We start from the raw sequence: 13,648 nt of genomic DNA on the forward strand, positions 1-13,648 counted from the left end.
GTCACTCAACGTGTCTTTGTCTGTACAGAGCACTGCCAAACACTTGAGGGGAAACTAATAAGTAGGCCCTGAAAATTTAAGGATGAAGTACTTAGGCAGGTATTCTGAAGTTAGAAAGAAATCAAGTAGTACTTAATGAAAGATAAAGAATTAGCCTGTCAAGAATGATGAAAAGAGGGGAGTCGCATGAATGGCTACTGCCTGGCTACTACTAATGCTAGTCTCAGCACAGCTTCGCTCTGTTGGGATACAATACTGCTTTGCTTCTTCTCTCCCCAGAAGCAAACTGTTAACACCAATCCCAAGAAGAGAAGCAGGCCACAGCCTGTTTGGTGATCCAGTCTTGTCCCGGATGATGCATGGGTCTGCATGATTTTTTGCCCACTCTTCTTTGCAAAAATGCTCCAAATCTGTCAGATTGTGAGTATTTGGAACAATTCATAATTCCCACCACCTTGACTAAAGCCCCAGTTCCAGCTGAAGAAAAGCAACCCCAAAGCATGATACTGCCACCACCATGCTACACCCAGGGATGGTGGCCTAATGGTTAAGGTGTTTGCCTTACAAACACAAGGTGCAGGGTTTGAGTCTCACAAGGAATAATTGGCTAGGCTTAAAATGGCTCGCAAGGGAAGTTAGCTTAGTACTAACCTATGAATCTCTTGTGCACAGCCCTCTTCAGGCCACGCTATAGATTTTCTATTGGATTTAGGTCTGGGCTCTGGCTGGGCCATTCTAAAACTTTAATTTTCTTCTGGTGAAGCCATTCTTTTGTTTATTTGGATGTATGCTCGGAGTCATTGTTGTGTTGAAAGGTGAAATTCCTTTTCATCTTCAGCTTTCTAGCAGATGCCTGAAGGTTTTGGGCCAAAAGTGACTGGTATTTGGAACAATTCATAATTCCCACCACCTTGACTAAAGCCCCAGTTCCAGCTGAAGAAAAGCATCCCCAAAGCATGATACTGCCACCACCATGCTGCACCCGGGGATGGTGTTCTTTTGGTAATGTGAAGTGTTGTTTTTTAGCCAAACTTACCTTTTGGAATTGTGGTCAAAAAGTTTGACCTTGGTCCCATCAGACCATAACACATTTTCCCACATGCTTTTGAGAGACTTGATGTATTGTTTTGCAAATTTTAGCTGGGCCTGGATGATTTTCTGTATCAGAAAAGGCTTCTTCTTGCAGTCTTACCCTATAGCCTAGACTTATCTGCTTACACCCACTCAACACGGCTTCAGACCCAAACATAGCACCACTACAGCTCTATTATCCTTCCTCAACACTGCCTGTATAGCCATGGAGGACCATAAACTAATTTCTTGCCTATTCTTGGACCTCTTAAAAGCTTTTGACACTGTCTCACACTCTCTTCTGCTGCACAAACTGCATAACCTCAACATCTCCTCTGATACTGTTGCATGGTTCTCCAGCTACCTCTTTGACAGATCTCAGTTAGTAAGATGGCACTCTGCACTCTACCCTTCTCTCCCTGTCAAAATGGGTGTACTCAAGGGTCTATCCTAGGGTCTTTACTTTTTAATATCTTTACTAATCAGCTCTATACCTCCTGTCCTCAGTCATCTTTAGTGCAATACGCAGATGACTCTGCAGTCATCACCACAGCCAACTCTCCATCTAAGCTCTTCTCAGCTACTCAGGCATTTTTTAACTTAGTTGAAACATGGCTCTCCGACAACCAGTTCATCCTTAACCCTAAAAAAACAAATCTGTTACTCTTCCTACCTAAAAAGTTCATAAATATTAAATCCTCCTTCTCCATACAGTCCCTTAGTAACACTCCCATTCAGGTAGAATCCAGTACTAAGCTCTTAGGCATAACCATCGACAATCAGCTTAAATTTGACTTATAGTTTCATAGTTTCATAGTTTAGTACTAGGCTATCTGCCCTGGGGCATTTGTAAGCCTAGCCATAGTGATGTGGCTTTTGCCACCCCATGAAATGGTGCAAAAATGTACAGAATAAATTTAGAATACTGTGCCTCTGTCTAGTAGTGACACGATGAAGGTCCCCTTATATAATAGAATTAGTTTACTGTGCCCCTGTCTAGCAGTGACACAGATGTGATCCCTGGGGTAAACTTACGATCTCCCATCCACTCATCAAGATTTCTCTTGAAGAGAGTCAGTGAGGGGCTCTGCCTAACATGAACTGGGATCTTGTTCCAAAGCATGGGAAGCCTCTGGGTTATGAATCTATCCCTCCAGCATGTCCTATTCATACTTGTGCTGAGGTTTAAATCTTTAGCTCTTGTGGTCCTGATGGATTTGGATTTTTTGAGGTGGAGCATGTCCATCAGATCCTGATTGGACATGGCCTTGTACGTCAGGCAGAGATCACCTCTGAGCAGGCGGTATGCTACTGAATAGAGCTGAAGTTTCTTTAGTCTGGCAGAATAAGACATATGTTGGAGACCCTTGATCCTCTTGGTGAGGTACTTTTGTGGTCTCTCCAGCTGTTGCAAATGCCGGGTGAGGTACATACCAAATGGGGCCTTGTACTCAATCATGGGTCTGATGAGGGAGGAGTATAGGGGTACAATGACATCCTTGGATCTGGATGTGAATCCCTTCATGATGAGGTGTGCAAGGTAGAATGTTTTTCTAACCACTTTGGCAATGTGGGTGTCAAATGAGAGGTCGCTGTCGACTTGGGTCCCTAGGTCTCTGATTACTTTTTCCGTACTCAGTGGGTTGCTGTCTATGTGATAATTTGTGGATACTTTGTTTTTCCCAAAGGGGATGACTATACATTTTTTGGCATTTAGTTTAAGGCCGTGACTCCGGCACCAGTTGTCCGTTTCTGTGAGGCCTTTTTGTAGGATGTATGTGTCCGCTGGTGTATCTACTATGGCACCTAGTTTGCAGTCATCTGCGAACTTTGTCAGCCACAACCCTCCCATGTTTGCTTTAACATCTGAGAAATAAATGCCGAACAAGAGGGGTCTCAGGACAGATCCCTGTGGGACACCACTTGTGACTGGCTTAGAGTCTGACATTGCTCCAGCGATTTTAACTTTATGGGTTCTGTCCTTTAGCCAGTTTGCAACCCATCTAGTGACATAAGGGTTTACGTTTAAGCTGTTGAGCTTGTCTATGATGCCTGAGTGGGGTATTGTGTCGAAGGCCTTAGCCAAGTCCAGGTAGGCTGTATGGACTGCTTTGCCCTCATCAATGGCTCTAGTGACTGTTTCAAAAAAGTCAACCAGGTTCAAAAGGCAGGATCTGCCCTTTACAAAGCTGAACTGGGTGGGGTCAAGTGTCTGTAGGTCCCCTATGTCTCTGTTTATGAGTTCCATAATGATTCTTTCCATAGCTTTGCAGACCAGGCTGGTTAAGCTTATGGGGCGGTAGTTCCCTGGGTCTGTAGAGGTACCCCCTTTGTGGAGTGGGACCACTGTTGCTGTACGTCAGTGTTCAGGTACATATCCTGTCCTAAGGCTAAGGTTAAATAGCATTTTTATGTGCGGGTTTAGCTCCTCTTGGAGTTCACGTAGCACGCAACCCGGGATACCGTCAGGTCCCATTGATGCTGTGTTTTTAGCTTTGTTGAGGGCGGTTCTCACTTGGACATCTGAGATGACAGGGAGATTACATTCAGCTGGGATAAGTATTACTTCTTTTGGGGGTGAGGGAGGGGAGAAATTTGCACTGAACCTGTCAGCCAGAATGTTGGCAATATCTGTGGGTTCAGTGTATTTTTTGTTGTTGTGAACTAACTCTGAGCATATCTGAGGGTTTCCGCCCAGGTTTCTAACATAGCTGAAGAAGGCTTTGTGGTTATTTTTAGTGTCCTTAGCGATTTTTCTCTCAAAGTTGGCCTTGGATGTTTTTATGAGAGAACGTAGTTTTCTGCTAATTTTGATCAGAGATGTCTTCCCTTTATGGGATTTTGCTCTGACGTGCAGTAGCTTCCTTCTTTTGTTATACAATTTGTTAATGGCTGAGGTCCACCAGACAGGATGCTTGCCTTTGGTGGAGAGGGACTTTGATTTATTTGGGATTGCATGATCCATGCATTCTTGGAGATGTCCATAGAAAGCATTTGTGAAGGATTCGGCATTGTGGGATGTGGTATCCACTGGCCCAGTGGGCTTAAAGGATACCATCTCAGTCTTAAGAAGAGTGAAGTCTGCTTTTGAGAAGTTTTTCACTGTGGTCCTTTGTGCTGGGGGTGGAGGTGGGATATGTATATCCAGTGTGATTAGTTTGTGGTCAGATCTCACTAGTGAGGGGTATACCTCCGGTGTGGAGCATTTTGTCCCCATGTTTGTGATGATCAGGTCTAGTATATTATCCCCCCTAGTGGGAGAGGTGACTAGTTGTTCCAGTGCATTTGAATTTATGAATTCCAGGAACCTTTGGGCTAGGGTGTTAGGGCTAGAATAATGTACCCAATCTATGTTTGGGTAGTTGAAGTCTCCCAGTATGATGGTATTTTGTGATACATTCATATCGTCCAATGTGTTCAGGAAGGCTGAGTGGGGTTCCTGAGATTGGGAGGGTGGTCTGTAACATGCTACCAGTTGTATAGCAGTTTTGCCTATGGTTAGTTGCACCTGTATGGTCTCTGATGCTTCATGTGTTGCTACTAACCTGGAGGTGTGGGTGTCCTTGATGAATATGGACACTCCCTCCTTTGTGGTTCGGCCCGGGTTTTGGGGCCGAAAAGCATGATACGAGGTATAGCCTGGTAGCGCTGGGGTGCTCTCAGGAGCCTTGAACCAGGTTTCAGTTACTGCACAGACGTCTATGTTCTCCATGCTGAGGAGTGCATGTTAATAACTGTATCAAAATGACTCATTCAAAACTAGGGCTCCTTTACCGTAACAAGAAATTCCTTACCTCTGAAGACACGATTACTCTCTCTCTTACCTACCTTCTACTCAGTCTAATGTACAATTCTCAAATTCTCACAAATCTTAACTCAGCACTCCTGACCAAACTCGAATCTACCTACAACAAGGTAGCTAGATTTGCTGCCCAACAAACTTACAAATCCCATCACTGTCCATCTCTAAAACACCTAAACTGGCTTGAATTACCCCACCAGCTTCTTCTCTCTCAGCTCCAGATCAGCCGTTCTGTCCTATACCAGCCTTCCTACTGCCCAGCACTATCCCATCTCATCTCCCATTATCCTCCCTCCAGACCTCTCTGAAGCTCTAACCAAGACCTACTACAAATCTACAAACCCAAGTCTAACTTTGGACACAACATGTACAGTTATCACCCAACTATTGTCTGGAATAGGTTCCCACTAGAAATCAGGACCCTTACACATCCTAAACAATTTAAGACAGCCACCAGAGAGCACTTTAAAAGTCACTGGTCCTGCCACTGCACTCTCCCTCCTTAAACATCCCCTACTTCTCATAACTTAATCTACTTTCTGCCCTTAACTCACTCTTCTCACTAGCTCTCTCTAATTTTCCTTGACTACTCTTTCTACTGTCTTCTAAAATCTATTAAGCAAATTGCCTCAGAGAAACATTCTATAGTAATTGTCTTGCCTTCATGCAACTACATCATGATAAAACTGTTTTTTTTAACCACTTATCCCAAAAACTATACCATCTTAATGACATATTTCTTTTTTATACATCTTGAAATAGTTATGATATACTCCTGATTACTGACATTGTATAACATTGTATTGCTACTTGATGCCTTGTAATAATCCTGCAACATTGCTGTTTAATGCTAATTTATAATGAAAATTGTATAATATGTTGGAGCTTTTCTCCCCCGGGCCTCCGCTGAAAAAGGGCTCTTCAGCTCAGTCGGACAATCCCGGTCAACAAATGTAAAATAAATAAATAAATATGGAGAATATGGGAGATTGTTGTCACATGTAGTACACAAGCAGCACTTGCCAGAAATTCCTGCAGCTCCTTCAGTGTTGCTGTAGGTCTCTTGCCAGCATCCCTGACCATTTTTCATCTTGTCTTTTCATCACTTTTGGAGGGATATCCAGTTCTTTGCAATGTCACTGTTGTTCCATATTTTCACCACTTTTTGATGACTATCTTTACTGTGTTCCATGGTATATCCAATGCTGTGGAATTTTTTTTGTACCCTTCTCCTGGCTGATACCTTTTAACAATGAGATTCCTTTGATGCTTTGTAAGCTCTCTGTGAACCATGGCTTTTACTGTAGCAGACAAGTGAGTAAATGTCAGGAATATCCTACTAGGATAGCTGAACTTTATTTGGGGTTAATCAGAGTCTTTTTAGTTGATGGCAGGTACGTACCCAAGAAGACAGAATGATGTAATTAAATCAAAAGGTGCTTCAACAAAGTATTAGTTTAAGGGTGTGCACACTTATGCAACCATATTATTGTACGTTTTTTCTTTTTTCTATTTTTTCCTCTAAAAGAGTTATTTGTTTTTCAATTGAATTGTACAGGTTATAGGTCACATTAAAGGTGGGAAAAGTTTTGAAATTATTTATTGTGGTCTCATTTTTTATATCACAAAAACCTGGCATTTTAACAGGGGTGTGTATACTTTTTATATCCATTGTATGTGTGTATGTGTCTGTGTGTGTGTGTGTGTGTGTGTGTGTGTGTGTGTGTGTGTGTGTGTGTGTGTGTTATATATATATATATATATATATATATATATATATATATATATATATATATATAGAGAGAGAGAGAGAGAGAGAATGAGAAAGATAAAGCAGTTGGAAAAGGTTAATTATACTTTTTATTTACCAGGAAATCAGAGGGTGGCCATGGTGGTGCAGTGGTTAGCATTGCCACCTCACAGCAAGCGGTTCTCTGGTTTGATCCTCGGTTGGGGTGCCTTCTGTGTGGAGTCTGCATGTCCTCCCTGTGGTCACATGGGTTTCCTCCAGGTGCTCCAGTTTCATCCCAAAGACATGCTGAAGGTGGATTGGACACTCTAAAGTAGCCCTAGGTGTGAGTGTGTGTGTGTGTGTGTGCCTTCTGTGTAAGGTTGGGTGCCAGGCTGGCAACTCGACACTGTAAAACTCCACTGCCAATCACAAGCAGATAGATGACCCGCTGTGGTGACCCCTAACTGGGAAAAGCCAGAAGAAGATTTACCAGGAAATTTAAGCTTTTTCCTGATATCCAGAAATTTAGCACCATCAAATCAAATCAAATATATAACTATCTATAACTGCAGCTGCAGCCAAGCCACCCTGATCATCCACCTTCCTGATGTAAATGGAGGAAGGGAACAAAGAGAAATACAGCAAGACCAGGTGCTTCAAAACTGTTTAACATTTTCCTTACTGTAGCAAAACACCTATGTAAGGTGTGGGTGGCAAAATATTAATGCATAGTGGCAGTGTTTAATTTTTCCAACATACATTAATGGGCCAAATTCTGTAGCATTCGCAGTAGTGTAATGGAGATCCTCTTCCCTCCTGCTTTATTATCCTTAATCTGATGCACATACTGGGTATGATATAATCTTGGGACAGGTATGCCAGAAACAGTTCCCCTCACTGCCACCCCAGGAACTGCATTATGTGAGGACTGGGTAGTGAAACAGCAAATACTGAGACTGTGTAATATTTTATGGCAATAAATCTCATTACCCATTCCTGACATAACACAGTCCCAGGTTAGAACTTGGGTGACCTTCTGAGACTTCTCAAAGTAGTCTGGTACTAGAGTCCCACCTGTAGGGCAACATACTTACTTCAAGCAGTGAACCCTCTTGCAAGTACCAGAGCAACTATGCAGGTGGAGTTGAATGGGCAAGAGGATGGCTTGCACAACAGTGCTACCTATATGACAGATGGGAGAATGCATGCACTACAGATAGCAAAGCCATTATGCAGGCATTTTAATAATCATCTAACTGGGGCTGGTATACTGGGACATTAACTTATCAGATGTTTTGAGCTGTTTTTAAACATTTTACCTGTGTGAGCTGTCGCCATTGAAATGGAGGATGACTCACACACAACTTTACCCTACATCTGGCTTCTTATTGAGATGTCGACACTTGAAATGCTAGCGTTAACAAGTAGAAAAAAAAGAACAAAAATACAGGAGAAGAGTGAATCTCGAAAATTGCTCTCCTCCTTTAAACTTCTTTTTGTGAAGGGGAGGGTGAGCTCAACACACTCACCTGAACTTATATATACCAACTCCAAGACTGCCGTACCTCAAAGGAAAGGGAATATTTTGAGAAACAGTATCTCAACAGCATACGTAAGTCCTTTCTTTTGGCCACTCAGTCTCTATAGTGTTTTGACATTGTCAGCCTGATTCTTCTTTAGTGATACGGCACAGGGCTCTGCTAGTCCCTACTAGCATCCTACTAATATATGCAGATTTAGGACTGACAAGAGTCATTGGTTTTGGACTCTGGTGTGATGTAGCTGCTCAGTATAGCATATTACCTTACCCCCAATATTTTTTTATATCCTATAGCATATCCCTCTCAAAACGTTCAAATATCAATTGCAAATGTATACTAAATTTAAAACATTTTAGAAAAGCTTTATCATCTTTTTTTTTTAAATTCCATCCCTCTATAATTAATATCACTCACTTCAAAATTAAAAGCTTTACGTGTGAGATTTGGCTGTGTTTAGACTTGTTTATATCAAGTGAAAATAATTAATTATTTTTATTTGTCTGTGTGCATTTCAAAAATTACCTATACTCAGATGCAAAAGAAATATCAAGAGTCTGGCTAAAATATTCATTTTTCTCTGTTTCTTAGGGTATCTTGCCTTATTTAGGTAAACCAAAATGCATATCCCAATTGTTATTTCAAGAAGATTTTGTGTGGATGGTATAAAATGTTACTGGCAAAAAGTATTTTGAAAATATATTGTAAATAAAATGAGTATTTATATGATCAAATAATATATTGCCCTTTCAAGACAGTGCTTTTATACAAAAGGCAAATGGGTTTTCCACTGATCTGTATATCTTGGAAAAGTAACATTTCACTGACTTTTGGATACAGTTCTTAAGCAGTTCTGAAATAAATTCTGAAACAAATTTAAAACTTAATATCCAGAACGGTACTTCACTAAACTAAGCTGAGAGGGAGGCATAGCTAGAGCTAAATACTTTTTCCCACTTTTTGTGAATAATTTTGTAACACAGATGCACTCAGGAGAAGAGAACAGTAAACATTCAAGGAATTCTTTGCCATAACACACTGCAGTCATATCTCCATATATTTTTCTAGTCTGGGTACAAAAATTACAAAGGAAATGAACAACCTATTACATTTTCAATAATCCTGACAAACAGTCCAAAACAGATTTCCAATACTGGGGATCCTTTTACATGTATTTAATTGTTGATACTTGTTAAAAAAGAAGGTCTGCTCAAAGTATGAGAAATCCATTTCCTGTCATACAGCTTTCTTAATTTAGTATAGGCAATCTTTAATTACATAAAAAACAATTTATGTTCTCATGGACTTACATAGAAAACACCCAAACAGAGAAATGCTACTTTTAGGAAGTCAACCATCCCGGGTAATTTCTATGTTGTTAATACACCCCTAAAAGTCGATCCAGTGGTCAGGGATCTGGGTACGCACATACACAGTAGCCTTACCTTCAACTACCATGTGGCCACAGTGGTGAGGAAATCATTTTATGTTGTGCAACTTATAAGTAAGGGCATGGCATCTAGGTTCAAAGAGGTCATTATCCTTCTGCACTCCACCCTTATCAGACCAATCATAGAGTACAATGTTCCCTTTGGTATGTACCTGATCAGGCATGTACCTGACCAAGCATATGCAGCAACTAGGGTGACCTCAGAGGGTCTTTACAAAAAGAATGCAAAGTGTAACAAACCTAGCATATGCAGAGCACCTTAAAGCCCTTTCCCTGCACTCAGTCTCCTATAGATTGCTGAATAGTGATCTATGCCTGGCTTACCAGGCATCTGAAAACCCCACACTTATGAATCTTCTACATATTTGCAAGTCAAAGAGTACTAGAAGTACACGGCCTAGGGACCTGAATTTTGCCTGTGACTTAAACAGAACATGCTGGAGGGACAGATATGTGTCCCAGAGACTGCCCTCCTATAGAACAGGCTTTCCATCCACATGAAGCTGAGTTCATCTATTACCCACTTAAAGTGCAACATAGACCAGTGTATGGGGAATAGGAAATTTACACCGTGCCTGGCATCCAAGTCCCTTATGGACAGAGGTAGCTTAAAATGCCTGGCTCTTAATGTCCTATTCAGATAGAGGGCATTATAATTCGCTCGGGAAAATGTTGCCTAGGCTTAGAAAGGGCCCCTGGGTCATTTGCCTAGTAACAATCTATCAGTCTATCATTCTATAAGTATTTTAATACATAACCTGGACTAACAAGTCTCTTTACACATTTTGTAAGTGGAACTGATATGAACCACTTATACAAAGATTATGCTGGTGTGAAAAAAAAGAAATAACTTTATATTATCATGAGATACTAAGCTAAGCAAGTCTCTGAGAATATCAAATCATGAAAAATCATATTTACCACATTTCAAATAGTTCTTACAATTTACCATATCCCAGCATTTTGCTTTTCTAATGCGGAAATATTCTTCTTTAGTCACTAATTACAGATATTTGTGAATAATAACATTATACTCATTCAAGACTGCGGTGGTGGTGCTGCGGTAGCGTTGTCGCCTCACAGTAAGATGTTGTCCTGTTTGATTCTCAGCTAGAGCATCTTCTGTGTGGAGACATGCGTGAATGGGCGTACCTTCATTGAAGGTTGTGCGTCAGGGCCAGCAATTCGGCACGTAAAAATCTACTGCCAATCATTAGCGGACCGGAGTTCCGCTGTGGTGACCCCTAACTGGGAAACACCGAAAGACACAACAACAACTGCCAAAGAAATTGCATTAATGATGTTTTGGAAATAAATGATAAATTCATGGACAGTTGCAGTGAGATACTGATCCATGCCACATATTTACTTTCCTGCCTTCAGTTTAGATAAATAGCTTGTTTTGCTGTTGACCAAGACTGACATCTCAAAAAACAAGCAGAATACAGAAGGAGAAATTGTTTACTGCTATAAAAGTTAAAAACAAATATTCCTCCAAATGGACATTGTACAGAGAATATGAATTATCGGAAAGACAGGAAATATTTCTGAGATAAGGGATGTATGGGGAACTTAACGGTCCGATGAATACTGATGAGTGAGCAAGTATTAGGAAAAGGGTCACTTTAATCTTTTGACATATTATGACATATTGTGAAATGTTTTCTGTAGATCTGAGGTGTCATAGTCCTTAACAGATTTTTAAAACTGTTTGTCTAAAATGTTTGTGAATTCAGATTTATGAATATTCTGTATATATATATATATATATATATATATATATATATATATATATATATATATATATATATATATATATATACATATAAAATATATGCATGTATATGTAAATGTGTGTGCATAACCATAATGTATGCAAAGCCAACATATATGGCATTACATCATTGTTTACGAATCTATCAGTCAATTTACAATTCATGTTCATAATGCATGTCACATGTATGCACTGTTTGTTGCACTGCCCCTTTAATTACTCCAAAAAGTTTGGAATAGAATACTGGAAGAACTTGTAGAATTCCCCTTTTTATGTGTACATATAATCATAATGTAAGCAAAGCCAATGTACATTTCATTGTTCATAGGATAAAAACTGCCTTTTAAATATTACTATTCCTTTGTATGTCACACATTAATACTGCTTACTGCATTGCCCGTTTAACTACACTGAAGACTTCTGAGTAGCTCGATGAAAGACTTTTCAGAATCCCATCCTAAATATTAACTGTAACAATGTATGCATCTGTATAATTTTATAACAAAAAATGAGTTGTACTAGAATTCTGCAGTGCATAAGCTTATTTAATGTTCTAAACAAAATGCGTTCTCTCATCATACTCTCCTGAAGCGCTTTTTTTAAAATGATCTAAAAATGCGCTTTTGCAGATTTCCCAAAATTTTGCCTATTTTATTTATTCGAATCAAACTGCTGTTTGAGGACTATTGCTGCTTTGCTAAACCTTGCCAATCTATGTTGTACTGATAACTCAAATTCTATGTTATTTTAGGTTTATTGGATTGGCCCTGTGATTGGAGGAATTGCAGCTTCCTTCTTTTATGACTTCATCCTGTTTCCAAGAAACTACAGCATATCAGAACGCCTGAAAGCATTCGCTGGCGGCAATGTTGAAGAGTATGACTTAGATGGAGAGGAAGCAACCACAAGGGTAGAGATGAAACCAAAATAAAACAATTAATAAATAAACTGACAAAAGACATTTTTAATTGCAGTTTTTCTGAAGCAAAAATCAGTATTATGGACTTACAGTTTACTTATTTTTTTACATCAGAAAAAGGACTTGGCTGCTTGTTCTGGTTTTAAGTAAACTTCTGCTCTCTCACTGACATTTCCTCTATTTTTATGTAGCTGCCATAAACATGGTGAGATGACTATGGAAAACTGAATTTATATGATAGTTTAACTCTCAAGCTAGTGTGGAAAACTGCTGATCCTTCATATGCCTTTGTGTTGCACAGTGTTTTACTTACAAGTACGTTAAACCGGTTACTACAGATGTTATTGAATAAATAATAGCAGCCATTTGTAGGATTCACATTTGTTATCTGACATAGGCAACTGCAGAATGATATGTTGCTCGTCCAGTTAAAAAATAAGTGTATCAAAAGATTACCATGTTTTAGTTTGGTATATGCAGGGTTTGTATGTTGTTTTCAGGTGTATTTAAAGGGTGTAGTTTAATGGCTATTAAACTGAATATTCTATACTTAACAAAACACTGGTGTAAAAAATAATCAACTATATTTTCATAACAGTTATTACGACAAAGTTTTGCAGAAAGAATAAGGTCAATGAAGTCATGGGCTTCTTATGTAGAATGACAGAGTATGTCCTAAGACTGAGAGCTATTGTAATGGGATATGATTATTGTAGCATTATGTGACCTGACTATGGCAGACACTGAAGCTGGATTAATTTTAAATAAACAACACAATCTACAGATTCAGTGTGTGTGTGTGTGTGTGTGTGTGTGTGTGTGTGTGTGTGTGTGTGTGTGTGTGTGTGTGTGTGTGTGTGTGTGTGTGTGTGTGTGTGTGTGTGTGTGTGTGTGTGTGTGTGTGTGATTGTATGTGTGCATTTGTGCCTGTTGTATGTGTGTGTGTGTGTGTGTGTGTGTGTGTGTGTGTGTGTGTGTGTGTGTGTGTGTGTGTGTATGTGTGTTTGTGTGCAATTGTTTTGAGTGTGTGTGTGTGTGTGTTTGTATACAACTGTTTTGAGTGTGTGTGTGTGTGTGTGTGTGTGTGTGTGTGTGTGTGTGTGTGTGTGTGTGTGTATTTATATGCAAGCATGTTTAATACACTGCCCTCTTTCTGGGATGTTTTGCTTTATCTTGGTACAAGTATTTGAGAAGCATAAACAAACTTTACCATCTAATGAGATGTCTTAGGCAAACAGGTATCTTTTACATTCCCTGTTTTTAAAAGTGAAATCCACATTTCTGATTTTGTTTAGCTTACATTTGATTCTGCCTGCTTTCTAGCTTTTATGGCAACCCATATATTTTAGAGCTTTCATAAGT

At 39.7% G+C, this 13,648-nt stretch overlaps 1 protein-coding gene across 1 annotated transcript in view; it reads left to right on the plus strand.

Annotated features, from left to right (window-relative positions):
• AQP1 (aquaporin 1 (Colton blood group)) overlaps positions 1 to 12,715 on the plus strand; it is a 69,319-nt gene extending 56,604 nt beyond the window's left edge. Inside the window, 1 exon segment of the mRNA XM_044066746.1 lies at positions 12,119 to 12,715. Within this exon segment, the coding sequence (XP_043922681.1) occupies positions 12,119 to 12,298 (180 nt within the window). The 3' untranslated portion in view covers positions 12,299 to 12,715.
• Positions 12,716 to 13,648: the final 933 nt, after the last annotated feature.

Source organism: Protopterus annectens, chromosome 3.part1, assembly GCF_019279795.1.
Source record: "Protopterus annectens isolate FY-2018-M chromosome 3.part1, PAN1.0, whole genome shotgun sequence".
In the NCBI taxonomy this organism is placed as follows: Eukaryota; Metazoa; Chordata; order Ceratodontiformes; family Protopteridae; genus Protopterus; species Protopterus annectens.